This window comes from Rana temporaria, chromosome 6 (assembly GCF_905171775.1).
Source record: "Rana temporaria chromosome 6, aRanTem1.1, whole genome shotgun sequence".
Lineage (NCBI taxonomy): Eukaryota > Metazoa > Chordata > Amphibia > Anura > Ranidae > Rana > Rana temporaria.
Window position 1 is genome coordinate 34,236,574 of NC_053494.1, and position 17,103 is coordinate 34,253,676.

The window sequence follows — 17,103 nt, forward strand, 5'->3', positions numbered from 1 at the left end:
AAGGACACATTAAATAGGCGGAGAATCCCGTAGCCAATCACTTGCCAGCTATGAAAGCGAATACTGTAAACGCAACGGGAAAGGCGTGGCCTTGCTGTAAAAGGGATTGGCTGTGGACAACCAATCGGCGCGATCAAGGTTACTCACGAACCCGCCTTATCGCACGGATGAGCAGCTGGCATAGCCAATAGCGGCGCGGTGTTCGTTGAATGACGCGGGGCCTTAGCCAATTGAGGAGTGGGGAGGGGTTACCGCTGTTCGTCGGAGGGGCAGAGGGAGTTCAGGGGTTATTGTTGACGTCTCTGGCGAGGAGGTAAGTGCAGGGGGGCTGTATGGAGGGCAGACATTGTTGGGGGGTGGAGGAAGAGAGGTGCTGGAGAGTGGAGGGGCCACAGGTTACAGCTGGGGGGTCCTGGGAGAGAGGACCCAGGGGGGAGGAAAAACAGACCCAGGGGGAGAGAGGGGAGCCCCAGGGGGAGAGGACAGACAGCCCCAGGGGGAGAGGACAGACAGCCCCAGGGGGAGAGAGGGGAGACCCAGGGGCAGAGGAAAGACAGACCCAGGGGCAGAGGAAAGACAGACCCAGGGGCAGAGGAAAGACAGACCCAGGGGGAGAGAGGGGAGACACCCAGGGGCAGAGGACAGACAGCCCCAGGGGGGGAGGAAAGACAGCCCCAGAGGGATAGAGGGGACCCAGTGGGGGGGAGAGAGAGGGGACCCAGTGGGGGGGGGAGAGAGGGGGGACCCAGTGGGGGGGGGGGGGGGGGGGGGCCCAAGGGGGGGGGGGAGAGAGGGGAGACCCAGAGGGGGGGGGGAGAGAGAGAGGGGAGACCCAGAGGGGGGGGGAGAGAGAGAGGGGAGACCCAGAGGGGGGGGAGAGAGAGAGGGGAGACCCAGAGGGGGGGAGAGAGAGAGGGGAGACCCAGAGGGGGGGAGAGAGAGAGGGGGGATACCCGGGGGGGGAGAGAGAGGGGAGACCCAGAGGGGGGGGGGAGAGAGAGAGGGGAGACCCAGAGGGGGGGAGAGAGAGAGGGGAGACCCAGAGGGGGGGAGAGAGAGAGGGGGGGATACCCCGGGGGGGGGAGAGAGAGGGGAGACTCAGGGGGGGGGGGAGACAGGGGAGAATCGACCCGGGGGGGGGGGGGGGAGACCTGGGGGGGAGAGAGAGAGGGGAGACCCGGGGGAGAGAGAGAGGAGAGAGAGAGATGGGAGACCCGGGGGGGGAGAGAGAGGGGAGACCCGGGGGGAGAGAGGGGAGACCCAGGGGGAGAAGACAGACAGCCCCGGGGGGGGGAGACCCAGGGGGGGGAGACCCAGGGGGGAGAGAGAGGAGACCGAAGGGGGAGACCCTGGGGGGGGGGAGAGAGAGGAGACCCGGGGGGAGAGGTTTGTTGTCATTGCTTAAACACCAGACACATATAATCCTTGGGATGTGGGCATTATATTCTGCCATGGAATCTATACAGTCCAATCATAGAATTGTTGTTATTACTTCTATGTAATTGTTTTTCTTGTATAAAATCTATATAATCACATGTTTGTTATTCTCATGATGGTGAGCCCCATTGATCGTTTACTTCCTCCTCGCAGACTCCACTGTCTGGGGAATTCCATTCTCTCTCATTGACATCCTGATCTCATTAGAAATGTTTTTGCACAAGGTTAACTAACCCCTTTGCTTTAAGAGAGTCCTAACACCAACCAGACTGGCTGCTGTCATTGGCTGTTACATGTCATGTGATCTGAAGGTCCCAATTGTAAACAACAAACAGTTGTCTGCGACCACTCCAGGAGTAAGGAAGAGCTCAGGCGTGTTCGCAACTCCACGTGCCCGCCCACCGCCAGGAAGCTGTGCAACGCTAATCGCAAGCAGTGAGATATTTCCTGATCTCTGCAGCTGATTAGTGCTGCACAGTGTCAGCTTCCTGGCGGGCGTGGGCACGGGCACGTGGGGCCTGTGTTTAAAAACGATTACCGTCACCTTTTAACCACTTCAGCTTCAGAAGAGTTCCCCCCTCCTTATGACCAGGCCGTTTTTGGCGAAATGGCACTGTTACTTTAACTGATAATTGCGCGGCCGTGCAACGCTGTGCCCAAATACAATTTGTGTCCCCCCCCACACACAAATACAGTTACTATTGGTGGTATTTGATCACCTCTGCAGATTTTATTTTTTTGCCCTAAAAACATACATTTTGAGAAAAAAAATATATATATTTTTGACTTTCTGCTGTAAAACATATCAAATAAAAACATGTAAAAAAAAAAATCAAATTTCTTCATCAGTTTAGATCAATATGTATTCTACTAAATATTTTTGGTTAAAAAAACAAAATCCCAGTAAACATATATTGATTGGTTTGCGCAAAAGTTATAGCGTCTACAAACTTTGGGATATATTAATGGAATTTTAATAAATGTTTTTATTTTTACTGGCAATAGCGCCAGTTAGCGACTAATCGCGGAACTGCATTATTGCGTCAGACAAATCGGACACTAACTGACACTTATTGGGGACCCAATAGGCAGTAGTTTAGGTAGCAGTATGCCCCCTCACCCCCCCCCCCTTATACTTACCTGAGCCCTCTCTTGATCCAGCACTGTCCGTCTGTAGCATTTTTCGCTCAGGAGGCGGCAGCCATTGGCTTTTGCTGCTGTTAGCTAATTCCTGTGACGCGGACAAGGCCAAGCCACGCTATCTATGTCTATGGACACAGGCAGCGCAGCTTGGGATCGTGCCTACAGGTGTGCCATAACAGGAAGGGGTTTCCTATGGTGACACATCAAGAAGAGGCGCATAGATCGCTGGCGGGGACCAGAGAAAAGTAGGATCGGCCAATCTATGCCATTCTGTTTCACAGAGAGGGTAGGTATAAATTTGTTTGCTACTTTATTTTACAAAGGATTTTTTTTTTTATTTTTTTTTTTAGTATAGAGCCAATAGCACAATACAAAAATGTTACAACAAGCAAACAAATCCATTATAGCTAAAGGGGTTGTAAAGGAAAACAATGTTTCCCCTAAATAGCTTCCTTTACCTTAGTGCAGTCCTCCTTCACTTACCTCATCCTCTTCTGAGAAATCCTCACTTCTTGTTCTTCTGTCTGTAACTCCACACAGTAATGCAAGGCTTTCTCCCTGGTGTGGAGAAAGCCTCTTGAGGGGGGAGGGGGCGAGCAGGAGAGTCAGGACACTCTCCAATTTTCAGATGGAGAAAGGAGCTGTGTGTTAGTGGGCGTCCTGACACTCCTGCTCACCCCCTCAATAGGCTTTCTTCACACCAGGGAGAAAGCCTTGCATTACGGTGTGGAGTTACAGACAGAAGAACAGGAAGTGAGGACTTCTCAGAAGAAATAAGGACATTTAAAAGCAAAATGGAAGGATGAGGTAAGTGCAGGAGGACTGCACTAAGGTAAAGGAAGCTATTTAGGTTTTTTTTTTTTTTCCTTTACAACCTCTTTAAGAGATAACAGAACAATAGGGTAAATGTCATCACGCTTTGAACAATGAAGTGTACTTAAACCTGTTTTCTATTTAAAAAAACAAACAAACAGAGTTTACAATTACTTTTAAGTTGTTGTAAATGACCCCGTTGTAACACAACCCATTCAGTTTAAAATGGAAATGAAAAGCAAAACTTTTTTTGTATAGATATAAAAAAAACATTATAAATACATTTTTATTTTTTTATAAGTGATCACATTACCTCTCCGCTGCATAAGAGCTGGGGGTAGAAGAAGCAACAGTACACTGAGCTTCCCAGTGAATGCTGCACAGTGCTCTGGACATGGACAGTCTGATGAGGAGGACTCTACTGCATTGCACACACAGTGCTCTGGATGGTGGTCTGAGGAGGACTGTAATGCTGCATATTGCTCTGGACATGGACAGTCTGATGAGGAGGTCTCTACTGCATTGCACACAGTGCTCTGGGCGGTGGTCTGAGGAGGACTGTAATGCTGCACAGTGCTCTGGATGGTGATAGGGAAGGCCTGTAATGCTGAACTGTGCTCTGGGTGGTGGTCTGGGGAGGACTGTAATGCTGCACAGTGCTCTGGATGGTGATAGGGAAGGCCTGTAATGCTGCACAGTGCTCTGGATGATGGTATGAGAGAGCTCTGTAATGCACAGTGCTCTGGATGATGGTATGAGAGAGCTCTGTAATGCACAGTGCTCTGGATAGGGGAGGTCTGTAATGCACAGTGCTCTGGAAAAGAGGTCTGACTCTGAGAGGCCTGTAAAGCTGGATGGTGGTCTGAGGGATGGCCTGTATTGCACAGTGCCCTGGATGCCACTGCCAGTGGTCAGCGGAGACCTGTAATGCTGCCCAGTGCTGGATGGTGGTCTGAGGGATGGCCTGCAATGTACAGTGCTCTGGATGCCGGTGGTCGGAGGAGGCCTGTAATGCACACAGTGCTCTGTACAGACCGTGGCCTGTAATTATAAAGTACACACTCACAGTGCTCTCTGCTCTTCTCCCTCTGCACTCATTGGAGCAATGAGCTGTGACGGGGGCAAAGTGGGCCTTCTCATGATCTCAACGGCTCGCTGAGAGGCCGAGGCGGCTGTTAGCCGATCCAGACTTTATTGTCACAATGACACGGTGCCTGGACAGATATCCCTGACTTCAGTCCACTCTCGTATTTTCCTAAAGTGACATTGTAGATGGGATCCTGCAAGCTTTGGCTGGACTTCTTCTTTAAGAAATGTGCTGCAGTTACAATCTTGGCCACAAGATGGTGATGTGAATTGAAAAGTTAAACAGAAAAGCATTCTGTTTGACTGCCTTATTTTCCTAAACTAAAAAAAGAAATCTGCTTTGCTGTATCAGCACGTTTTTAATACAGTTATATTTAGATCAGAATGCACACATGTCCTCTCTTGTGTTGTGTTGTCTGTGTCTGTACTTGGAGCAGGGACACTACAGTTTAGTAGACCTTGGCAATGCATCTGGGTCAGTTCTGTATATATGTGTTTTTATAACTTGGTTAAAAGAGAAGTATGGCTTTTTTTTAAAGGGGTTGTAAAGGTAAAAAATGTTTTCCCTAAATAGCTTCCTTTACCCTAGTGCAGTCCTCCTTCACTTACCTCATCCTTCCATTTTGCTTTTAAATGTCCTTAATTCTTCTGAGAAATCCTCAATTCCTGTTCTTCTGTCTGTAACTACACACCGTAATGGGAGGCTTTCTCCCTGGTGTGGAGAAAGCCTCTTGAGGGGGCGAGCAGGAGTGTCAGGATGCCCACTAACACACAGCTCCTTTCTCTATCTGCAAAGTAGATAGCCTCTTGAGGGGGCGAGCAGAAGGGTCAGGACGCTCTCTACTTTGCAGATAGAGAAAGGAGCTGTGTGTTAGTGGGCATCCTGACACTCCTGCTCACCCCCTCCAGAGGCTGTCAGGATGCCCACTAACACACAGCTCCTTTCTCTATCTGCAAAGTAGATAGCCTCTTGAGGGGGCGAGCAGAAGGGTCAGGACTCTCTCTACTTTGCAGATAGAGAAAGGAGCTGTGTTTTAGTGGGCGTCCTGACACTCCTGCTCGCCCCCTCCCCCCTCAAGAGAAATTACAAGGAATGACCTGTCCAAAAATGGAGTCTCTGCAATATTTTGTGAATGGGACACCATTTTGTTAGGTAGACTTAGGGGGTAAAGCAGTTGACTCCTCTTGCTAAATGCTTCTGGTTTGGACATGGTGGAAACCTAAATAACTTCTGGGTGGCTGGAGTATACTATATATTCATGTATTTGAGAAATCAATGGACGTTTTAAAATTGAAATCCAGGGGCCCTTTAGGCTTCCCTTTTTTTTTTTTTTTTTTTTTAAAGTTTCCGTGTGATGTAATTGTACTGCTCTGTGAATTGATTTCAATTATTACTTCTCACCTACCCTCTCATTTTTGTTCAGTAATTTTCTCGCCGGCCCTCGCTTTTTGTTCAGTAACTTTTTATTTTTGGAAACCAAATCTCCATACATAATGATAGAGATCTAGTCTGTTACAGTAAGCTAAAGTCCAGCATAATTTATATCTATAAATAGCGATTGTAGTAATGCGACTGAGAAGTCCACATAGAACTATTTACAGACTTGGACAATGGACACATAAAGAACTATCTTCGCCCTCTGATAGCAAGGGCATGATAAGGTAGCTTTATTTACAAAGAATCAGGGTAGGGTGGAGGGGAATTGGAGTAAAGAAGAGCAAAGGTAGTAAAATAGGATAATGGAATATGGAGGGGGGCATTTCTACGGGCAGCTTGATGGTGTGAAGCTTACTGTTGAATGTTTTTGATTTGAAGTAAAGTGCTTGCATTTAACAACATTTTGCCAGACTGTCTGTGGGCTATCTAGCTGACTCTTTTGTTTGGATTTTTGCAGCATTTACTGTGTAGTATGGCACGTCGCCCACGCAACAGCCGTGCCTGGCGATTTGTCCTGAGCGGAGTCCGCAGAGACCAGGAAACTCGAGCCCCAGTCCTGCCAGCTGGAGAAGAGACTCGGGGCTATGACTCCGATGGACAGGTATAGATTGTATTAGAGCTGCACAATTTATTTTTTTTGCTTGGAATCACAATTCTCGTGGTGTAACATCTTTCACATTATACCCAAAAAATTGGGCTTACTTTGCTGTTTATTTTTTTTTTTTTTTATTTACTGAAGTATTTTTTCCCCAAAAATTGCGTTTGAAAAAACGGTGTGCAAATACAGTGTGATATAAAATATTGCAACAGTGGGCTAGATTCAGATAGGTTACGCGGATCTAAAGATCCGCTAACCTATCTGATTTACGTTACGCCGCCGCTATTTTTTTGAAGCAAGTGCTTTATTCAGAAAGCACTTGCCTCTAAAGTTGCGGAGGCGTATCGTAATTCCCCCAGCGGAATTCAAATTCCGCGGCTAGGGGGCGTTTCGTATTTAAATCAGGCACGTTCCCGCGCCGATCGAACAGCGTATGCGCCATCCGCAAATTTACCCAGCGTGCATTGCTCCAAATGACGTCGCAAGGACATCATTGGTTTCGACGTTAACGTAAATTACGTGCGGCCATATTCGCGAACGACTTACGCAAACGACGTAAAAAATTCAAAACTTGGCGCGGGAACGACGGTCATACTTAACATAGGATACGCCGCACTTACCCCTGCTATAGCAGGGGTAACTTTCCGCCGGAAAAAGCCGAACACAAACGACGTAAAAAAAAAAGCGGCGGTCGTTCGTTTCTGAATCGGCGTAAATGCTCATTTGCATATCCGACGCGTAAAAGATATGGAAGCGCCACCTAGCGGACGGCCTGGAATTGCAGCCTAAGATCCGACGGTGTAAGTCACTTACACCTGTCGGATCTTAGGGATATCTATGCGTAACCTGATTCTATGAATCGGGCGCATAGATACGACGGCCGGACTCAGAGATACGACGACGTATCAGGAGATACGCCGTAGTTTTTTCTTTATGAATCCGGCCCACAAATTTTATTTGGGGGTCCTACGTAATTTTCTAGCAGAAAATATAGATTATTATTTTTATTTTTTTTAAACTTGTAAGCAACAAGTGTCAGTAAAAAGCGTGGTAACGAGGCTTAACGCTGTTTAAACCACTCATGTGAGGTATCGCCGCGTACATTAGATCAAGCACAATAATTCTAGCACTAGACCTCCTCTGTAACTCTAAACTGGTAACCTGTAAAAAAAAATTTAAGCCTCACCTATGGAGACTTTTAAGTACCGAAGTTTGGCGCCATTCCAGTAGTGTGAGCAATTTTGACAAGTTGGGTATCTATTTACTCTGCGTAACATCTTCCACATTATACAAAACAATTGGGCTAACTTTACTGTTTTGTTATTTTTTTTTTTAATTCATGAAACCGTTTTAAAAAGAAAAAGAAGGCGTTTGAAAAATGATTGCGCAAATACCGTGCGAGATAAAAAGTTGCAATGACTGCCACTTTATTCCCTAGGGTGTCTGCTAAAAAATATGTGTGTTCCTCAGCATAGCTTTCATTGTCGGTAAGGCCCATGTCACACTAGTGATCCTGTCCTATGAGTGGATTCTTTGCTCTCCTAGGAATCCTTTGGCTGGCAAGTTGCCTCCAGTGACAGAATGGCAAGGATGTCGTGGTCCTAATTTAACATCTTGTAAACAATGTACAATAAAATGATAAACTTTAAAACTCATAACTCTGTTGATTCCTCATCATTCACAGCACAGTAACAGCGACTCCGAGGTTGAGCTGCTACATCTGCCGGCTTCCATTCCCAGCGCAGTGCCTGTGACAGGCGAATCATACTGTAGTTGTGACAACCAGAAAGATGCTTATTGCTCCAGCCTGTACGCCTTCCACCAGATCAAGAGCTGCCAGTGTGGAGAGGAAGATGACTGTAAGACTGAGTAACGACTATTGGCCTTTAAAGCAAACGGTTGCCTCTTGCTAACTTTGTTTTCTGTTCTTCTTCTGCTGTTCTCTTGCAGACTTTGACTGGGTGTGGGATGATGGGAGTAAATCCACAGCCACAGTGCTGAGCAGCGACAATCGCAAAGTGAGCTTCCACATGGAGTACAGCTGTGGTACAGCTGCTATTCGGGGCACTAAGATGCTTACCAAGGGACAGCATTTTTGGGAGATCAAGATGACGTCACCGGTGTATGGCACAGACATGGTATGTTCTTGTCATTGAAAGATGCAGATATCTTTACAGTGCGTCTCAAAATAAAAAACTAAGAGGCAGCTTCTGCATGGTGCTGTTGGAACCCTTTTTATCTTGCTTTTTGCTATAATCAATATCCCCAATTTTATTTTTTTTAAAGTGAATTTTTTCCTCAGTTTAGGCCAATATGCATTCTTCTTCATATTTTTGGTAATACAAATCGCAATATATATATATATATATATATATATATATATATATATATATATATATATATATATATATATATATATATATATATATATATATATATATATATATTTTAGGGTTGTCCCGATACCACTTTTTTGAGACCGAGTACAAGTACCGATACTTTTTTTCAAGTACTCGCCGATACCGAATACCGATACTTTTTTTTTTTTTTTTTCTAATGTCATGTGATAGTGGCGGTATTTTTTTTACAATTTTTTTATTTATTTTTTTACAGTGATTTTTTTATTTGTTGGTTTTTTTTTTTGGGAGGTGGGGGGAGTGAATTGTTTTTTTTTTTTTTGTTTGTTTTTATTTACATTTTATTTTAAGTATTTATTGCAATTTTTTTTTTTTTTTTATCAGCCCTGTTGGGGGTCTTTGAGATATCAGGGGTCTTAAAAGACCTCTGAAATCTCCCCTTTAAGACAGAGAAAGGGACTAAGGACACATATAAACGTCGTTTTTGCTACACACGGTCAATTTTTGTGACACAAAAAACTACGTTTTGAAAAACGACACAAAAAATTGAAGCATGCTTCAATTTTTTTTTTGTCGTTTTTCTCAAGACATAAAACGACGTTTTCCCCCACACACGGTCATTGAAATTTACGTTTTTAAAAACGTCGTTTTTTTTCATCACATAAAGTGATGGTGTGTACGTGGCATTAGAGTTTTGAATAGGCTTTTAAAATTAACCTTTTTATAGCATGAAGTAATAATTTCCTTTTGCCAACTTTGACCTTAGAATTGGTCAGATAGGAATGTTCAACTGCCATGCCTTGGCATCTGCAGATGTGAAAGGCCTAAGCATATGCATCCAGCCAGAAGTCTATGTGTGTGCATTGCTGTCTTTTATACAAGAGATACCTAGAAATGCAATGCTGATTTTTACCCCTTTTCGTTTTTGTTCTGGTAATCTCTTTTTATCGTGTTCAGATGGTTGGTATTGGAACATCGGATGTGAACCTGGACAAATATCGTCACACGTTTTGCAGTCTTCTAGGAAAAGATGCAGAGAGTTGGGGGCTATCATACACGGGTAAGACTATAGACGTTAGACCCTACTGACTGCCTGCTAATGTTATGCAGTTCTATCCAGCATCAGGACTTTCCAGCAGTTTGGTTTATTGTCTTGGTGTGCCAGATTTTTATGTGCAATTTTTAGATTTTGCACTCGCAGTAGGAACTTTACAGCAGGGCCTTGTAATAGAGTAACTTGAGAAAGCAATGCATGCTTATTCCTGATTGGTAGGTGGCTCATAACACTTCTTGTCTTAAAACCCACACTTAAAAATTATTTCTAAATGTAAAAATCAATAAAGCCTAATTATGACAAATACTGATCCACTTAGCCATTGAAGTTGTCAAGACATCACTGACCTCTATCCTACTTCATCAGTTGGTACAAAATCTTGTGATGTCTGCCAGGAAGGATTATCCAGTATGCAGAATAACAAAATAATATGGGGTAAATATGTGAGGGTCTTCAGCGCTGGTCAAAGTGAAATTGGATGAATAAAATAAAAAATGTGTATAAAGCGTAATTGCTGCTGCAATCTAAGTGAAAACAACTCACTAATATGCAAAAAGAAAACAGAGGAAGTGATGAGCGCAAAAAACAATACACTGAAACAGTCTAAAGAGAATACTACTAAAGTGCCTGAGTGACGATTAAAGTGTCTAAGTGCTAAAATGGCAAAAATTGCCTACTAGGTACATATATATATGACACATTGGCCCAGATTCAAGAAGCACTTGCGCCCGCGCAACCATAGTTGCGCGGCGCAAGTGCTTACTTGCTCCGGTGTAACGAGTGCTCCTGATTCAGGAACCTCGTTACACCGAATGCAGCCTAGGATGTGACAAACATAAGCCTCCTTATGCCTTCACATCCCAGGCTGCATTCTTGCGTTGGCCGCTAGGGGGCGCGGCCTTTGTGATCGGCGTGTAGTATGCAAATTGCATACTACCACCGATTCACAAAAGTTGCGCGGGCCCTTCTCACGCAAGGTACGGAGTTTCCGTACAGCGCCTTTAGCATAGGGTTACTCCTGCTAATAGCAGGCGCAGCCAATGCTAAAGTATAGCTGCGCCTCCCGCTCGCGACGTTTAAATTTCACGTCGTAAGTTCACTTACAAGCAAATGACGTCCTTGCGACGTCATTTGCCGCAATGCACGTCGGGAAAGTTTCCCGACGGAGCATGCGTTGTTCGCTCGGCGCGGGAACGCGCCTAATTTAAATGATTCCCGCCCCCTTGCGCCCGGCTGCTTAGCATATTGCCCGCGCAATTTACGGAGCAACTGCTCCGTGAATCGCGGGAAAAGCGCAATATTAGCGTGGGCGCAGAGAAAAAAATTTGCTCTTTGCCCACGCAAATATTGCGCGATTCTACTTGAATCTGGGCCAGTGATAATAAAGTGCTAATATAATGGACATCGAGGTTCCTAGTACATAGTGCCTAGGGAATCCAATAAAACGTATGGATGAACAGTTCATTCAATGATGCAATTCATTTGACAGATGATTATCCAACAGATCTTCCTGATATGAGCTCACAGAGCGCTTACCTTGGCCCAAAAGGGTAGTAGCTCAGAACGGTGTGTGACTGGCCTCTCTGGATCAGCGTGGTGGTTGTGTGGGCATCAGCTGAACGCTGAGCAGGGCTCCACAAAGACGGTGGCTTGCAGACGAGTCCAGGACAGTAACAGGTCGAGCCAGGAAAAATTTGTAAATAGTCCAGATAGTGAAGTACGTTATTTTTAAAATGTATTATAAAAATGCTTACACAGAAGCCGAAAGCAAAAATTATCATCCAGGGAGCTGTTATAGCTTCACAACATGGACTATACGGCGGACAGACGTCACTTACGGTCACGTGTATCAATCCTAATTCCTGACGCGTATCGTCACTTCATCAGAGGAGCATCAGTATAAAATTGTCCACATGAAATTAGAAATGTCAATCTTGGATAGAGTAGGCTGATTAGGAGGCCATGCCACCAGATGTTTCATTCAAAAAAATCCTACCATAAGATTATATAGGTATTGATTATACAAACATCTTTGTGTTGACATCCAAAAGCCATATTGGATGTGATGTCCAACGGACATCGCGGTCATTCAGATGACACTCTATAGCAGTGATGGCGAGACTTGGCACCCCAGATGTTTTGGAACTACATTTCCCATGATGCTCAACTACACTGCAGAGTCTATCAGCATCATGGGAAATGTAGTTCCAAAACATCTGGGGTGCCAAGGTTCTCTATCGCTGCTCTATAGTATTACCCTTCTCTTCTTCCCAGCAGCTACATGAAAGTTTATATAGGGAGATGAGGAGGGTTGGAGATCCTGGGCCAACATGGGCCCGGATTCACAAAGCACTTGCGCCGACGTATCTCGAGACAAAACTAAGATACGCCTAAAAACAGGCTTCATTCCACCGACGTAACTTGCCGGCGTAGAGTGGGCGCATATTTACGCTGGACACATGTGGCGCTCCCTTTTTCTATTCAAATATGCAAATGAGGGAGATACGGTGATTCATGAACGTACGTGCGCCCGACACAGTGCGCGTAAAGTCATACGTCCGTCGTAAAGTTATGCCCCATAAAGGAGGTGTAACTCGGCATCATCCATGCAAAGGGCTGCACCAGGGAACACAAGCCGGCGTATTTTACGTAGTTTACGTTGGACGTGTGTCTGGCTGGGCGTAGGTTACGTTCACGCCGTAGGCAGTGATCTGGCGTATCTTAGGCAGTTGTTCCGACATGGTTTTGAGCATGCGAACTGGGATGAGTCCACGGGACGGTGCATTCGCCGTTCGTTATACGTATCTGTCTGGCGTTCGGCCCATCATTTGCATGGGGTCACGCCTCATTTGCATGGCTCACGCCCACTTCCGCCGGCTTACGCCTAGGAAACCCAGCACAGTTTGGGGAGCAAGTGCTCTGTGAATTCCATGCTTGCCTCTCTGCGCTGCGTCGGCGTAGCGTACAGGAGATGCGCTGCGGCGGCATAAATGTGCGCCGCTGTCTGTGAATCCAGGCCCTTGAGAGTAGTTGGAGGCTCCCAGAAAAGGAGTACTGAGTAGTCAGATTCTTCTAGCAAGTTCAAAGGCAAATTGTAAGTGAATAAAACATAATTTATGAAATGGAAAACCACAGAAAATTTGAATTTCAAATACTTGTTTTTTTTGGGGTTTATTTTTGCATTTACCTGCATTTTTAGGCTAGTGAGAGAATCTCTCTAAAGTAAAAACCTGGCACACAAGACTAAGGTGATCTTATAGTTTCAGGTGTTAGACCAGTTTGCCAAGCTCTCTATCTGCTGTAATTGGAATAGACAGAATCTCGCTAAATTCTCAGACTGATATCTTGTGTTCTTTGTCTCTCAGGATTACTTCAGCACAAGGGTGACAAAAGCAATTTCTCCTCTCGCTTTGGCCAGGGGTCGATCATTGGCGTGCATCTGGACACATGGCTCGGGGTGCTGACCTTCTACAAGAACCGCAAATGCATTGGTGGGAATATATAAATGTTCTTTATATTTTGCTCCAGACTGGAAAACAAATAACATGTCTTCTTTTTGTTAGTAAGATATTAAATAATTGCTGGAAAGGAAAAACCTATTTACAAAGCTCAATAGCTCAAGCTTTGCACACATAAGTGAATGTCAACATTTGGGTACACCCTTATTTAATGTTTTTTTGTAAAACAATAATTGTCCATCGCTAGCAAAAAAAACAGGATATCAAAGAACAATTTTAAACAGATAAACTCATTAACCACTTGAAGACCAGGCCTTTTCTGGAACTTTTTGTTTAAAAAATTTTAAGCAGTATTTTTTTGTGTGTTTTTTTATTTTTTTTTATATATATATATATATATATATATATATATATATATATATATATATATATATATATATATATATATAAAATCAGAGACCCCAGAGAATAAAATGGCAATCATTGCAGGATGTTATGTCACACAGTCTTTGTGTAGCAGTCTTTCAAATGCAATTTATTTTTTTTGGTTAAAAAAAAAAAATTAATTAAAGAGTCATAAATATTTACCCCAATTTTTTGTATAATGTGCAGTGTTGCGCAAAGTAAATGGATACATAACATGTCGTGTTTTAAAATTGTGCACACTCGTGGCATTTTTTTTATACTTCCCGCCTTTTCTCGGGTCCTACTTTAGTGCTCCTGGCCCCTCTTTCCTGTTGAGTGCCCCCACAGCAAGCAGCTTGCTGTGGGGGACACCCGAGCCGAACCGCAGCTCCATTCAGACACGAGCCACTGCCCCACCCCACCCTCTCTCTCGTCACTGGCTAACTGACTTTGACAGCAGCAGGAGCCAATGGCGCCGCTGCTGTGTCTCAGCCAATCAGGAGAGAGTCCTGGACAGCCGAGTCTCTCCTGCAACAGCGCTGGATAGAGATTGGCTCAGGTAAGTATTAGGAGGGCTGCTACACACAAGTGTTTTTTTTTTTAATCTCATTTTAAAGGGGATGTAAAGGCAGAAGTGTTTTTTTTTTTTTAATCTTGATGAATTCTATGCAGTAAGATAAGAAGCCTTCTGTGTACAGCAGTCCCCCTAACACTTACCTGAGGTCCCTTCCTGTCCAGCGATGTGAACAAGTGTCTCAGCCGTCCCAGATTCTCCTCCCCGATTAGCTGAGATACAGCAGCGGCACTATTGGCTGCCGCTGCTGTCAATCAAAGTCAGCTAGCCAATTAGGAGAGAGAGGGGGCTGGGTCAGGGCTCCGTGTCTGAATGGACACAGGGAGCTGTGACTCAGCTCGGGTGCCCCCATAGCAAGCTGCTTGCTGTGGGGGCACTAAAGTAGAGAGAAGGCCCAAGAGCACAGAAGAGGGACCCGAGAAGAGGATCATCTGGGCTGCTCTGTGCAAATCCACTGCAACAGAGCAGGTAAGTATAAAAAAATGAGACGTTACAATCACTTTAAAGTGGTTGTAAACCCTTACAGATCATTTTTACCTACAGGTAAGCCTGTAATAAGGCTTGCCTGTATACTAGAAATATCTCCGTGGGATGACCGTGAGATCATGCAACGCTGGCCAGTCAGAGAGCCGGAGTCCACGGCCCCCCGGAAGTAAGAGGGGTGAGAATGAATGCGGCCACCAGTGGGGACATTGTGGGCTTCGTTTTCAGGTAAGTGGCACATAATGGGCGATGCATACTAGCCCATTATGCTTTTACTTTGCAGGGGAATAAAGAAAGTAAAACCCATCAGGGTTTACTTCCTCTTTAAGCTTTGACAAAAAAAAAAAAAAACCTGGAAGCTGATTGGTTTCTGTTGTAGAGCTGCACCAGATTTTGCACTCTTCAGTTTTACTAAATCAACCCCTGTATTTTTTTATGATGACATTTTTCTAATATGCATCTTTTTGTCTCCTAGGTGTTGCAGCAACACAGTTGAGGAACAAGAAGCTGTTCCCAATGGTCTGCTCCACAGCTGCTAAGAGCAGTATGAAGGTCATTCGCTCATGCTGCTGCCGCACATCCCTCCAGTACCTATGCTGTGCCCGCATACGGCAGCTGCTCCCTGACAACATAGACTCTCTGGAGGCCTTGCCCATCCCTCCTGGGCTCAAACACGTCCTAAGCAACAAGTTGGGCTGGGTCCTGCAGATGGGCATCAGCCCCAGCCGACAGCGCAAAAACGACACCACGGCTAGCACCTCCTACGCAAGTGACTCTGACAGCAGCTGCACACCAGAGCTAAAGGACTGTCAGCGGAAGCGCTGCCGCAGGATTTAAATGCTGGTGGAGCGAAGGGTGCAGTGTGGAGTCCTTTCCCCACCATCTGCTGTAACATCCACTGTGAACTCTTCAAAGGATCAAGAAAGGAAACCTCTCTTGGCAAAGAAAGGGAAAATTTGACCTTAAGAGACCAAGGCAATCGGGAGAACGTACTGAACATATTATCTTATGATGATAACATTTAAAAAAGGGATGTTGGTGCTAGAGACTGCTAGGTTCTATTTTTAAGCCTGGTTTTGGCTTGGTACAGTTCAGAACTTCAGCCTTTTGTAGGGCAAATGGTTTTAACAGCTGACCTTAAAGTGACGATCGTGTCCACAGCATTCTGTGTTATTTGGGCTTCTAAAAGATCCAGATCCCTATATGTTATGTAGTCTGTCATTTACCAGCACTTTAACCACATGTGACAATACTATTCTTAATACAGATTATATTAAGCATCAGCTTTGCCCTCTTCACTCAGCTGGACCAGAACCCCTCCCCCCCCCCCCCCCCCCCGGATCTGTTCCAGGGCTTGCGTGACGGTTTGGAGAGTTGTTTCATGGCCTGTAATAGCAAGGGCTAAAACGATGGTTAACCAGCTACCCAGAACCCCTTTTTGTATGATTGTATGACATCAAACGCTCTCCATGCACTCTGCTCAGTGGCTGGTCTGAAGAGGGAAGAGTCCATTGATGACGTACTGTACCATGACCTGCATCCTCACACAGAGATCACTCATGGGATTTCTTCAAGAACGGTCAAGTCAAACATGTACACTCTGTTTCTACGTTTTATGACAACTGTTTGCCCTCCATGATTACCAAACTTGCACAAAGAGTTGTACTTTTAGTCTTCAACAAGCGCCTATAGGTATCTACGGAGGACCTGTTCATATTTAGCAATGGTTCAGTTTACTTAATATGTCACTGCTGATATACTATGTGGATTTCTTATGTACCGCCGATGAAAGATGCAGAGTGAAATATAGCGTTAATATTGTGTATGGTGTTAAAGAATAAGTGCACAGTTGTGGTGAGAATAAAAACAAACTATTCTGTTGCTTTTCATAGCCAGTGTCATCAGTTCTAAAAAATAAATAAAAAAAATCTAAACCCTTCTGTGAATGATCTGAAAGAGTGTAAAACTGCAAATGCACTTAATAAAATGGAAATAAAGATGTACTATACAAGGGCCCAGATTCACAAAGCACTTACGTCGACGTATAACAAGTTACGCCGACGTAAGTGCAAATGTGTGCTGTCGTATCTGTGCGCCAGACCCACAAACATATGCGCCTAAAACCAGGCTACACCCCGCCGATGTAGCTTGCTGGCGTAGAGTGGGCGCACATTTAGGCTGGGTGCATGGTGCCGCTCCCATTGATTAGCCATTCAAACATGCAAATGAGGGAAATACGGCGATTCACGAACCTGCG

General features: G+C 45.0%; 1 protein-coding gene across 1 annotated transcript; it reads left to right on the plus strand.

The window, feature by feature from the left end:
- The first annotated feature begins 69 nt into the window (after positions 1 to 69).
- SPSB3 (splA/ryanodine receptor domain and SOCS box containing 3) lies at positions 70 to 16,783 on the plus strand. The gene is made up of 7 exons (XM_040356659.1): positions 70 to 313; positions 6,375 to 6,518; positions 8,200 to 8,374; positions 8,466 to 8,653; positions 9,830 to 9,932; positions 13,292 to 13,417; positions 15,322 to 16,783. The coding sequence occupies exons 2-7, from the start codon at positions 6,390 to 6,392 to the stop codon at positions 15,681 to 15,683; spliced, it is 1,083 nt and encodes a 360-aa protein (XP_040212593.1). The 5' UTR covers positions 70 to 313; positions 6,375 to 6,389; the 3' UTR covers positions 15,684 to 16,783.
- The last annotated feature ends 320 nt before the right edge of the window (positions 16,784 to 17,103 follow it).

Coding starts and splice junctions, on each gene's coding strand:
- SPSB3 (XM_040356659.1), top strand. CDS start 6,390: ATGGCACGTCGCCCACGCAACAGCCGTGCCTGGCGATTTGTCCTGAGC. Junction 8,654..9,829: donor CGGTGTATGGCACAGACATG/GTATGTTCTTGT, acceptor TATCGTGTTCAG/ATGGTTGGTATTGGAACATC. Junction 9,933..13,291: donor TTGGGGGCTATCATACACGG/GTAAGACTATAG, acceptor TTTGTCTCTCAG/GATTACTTCAGCACAAGGGT.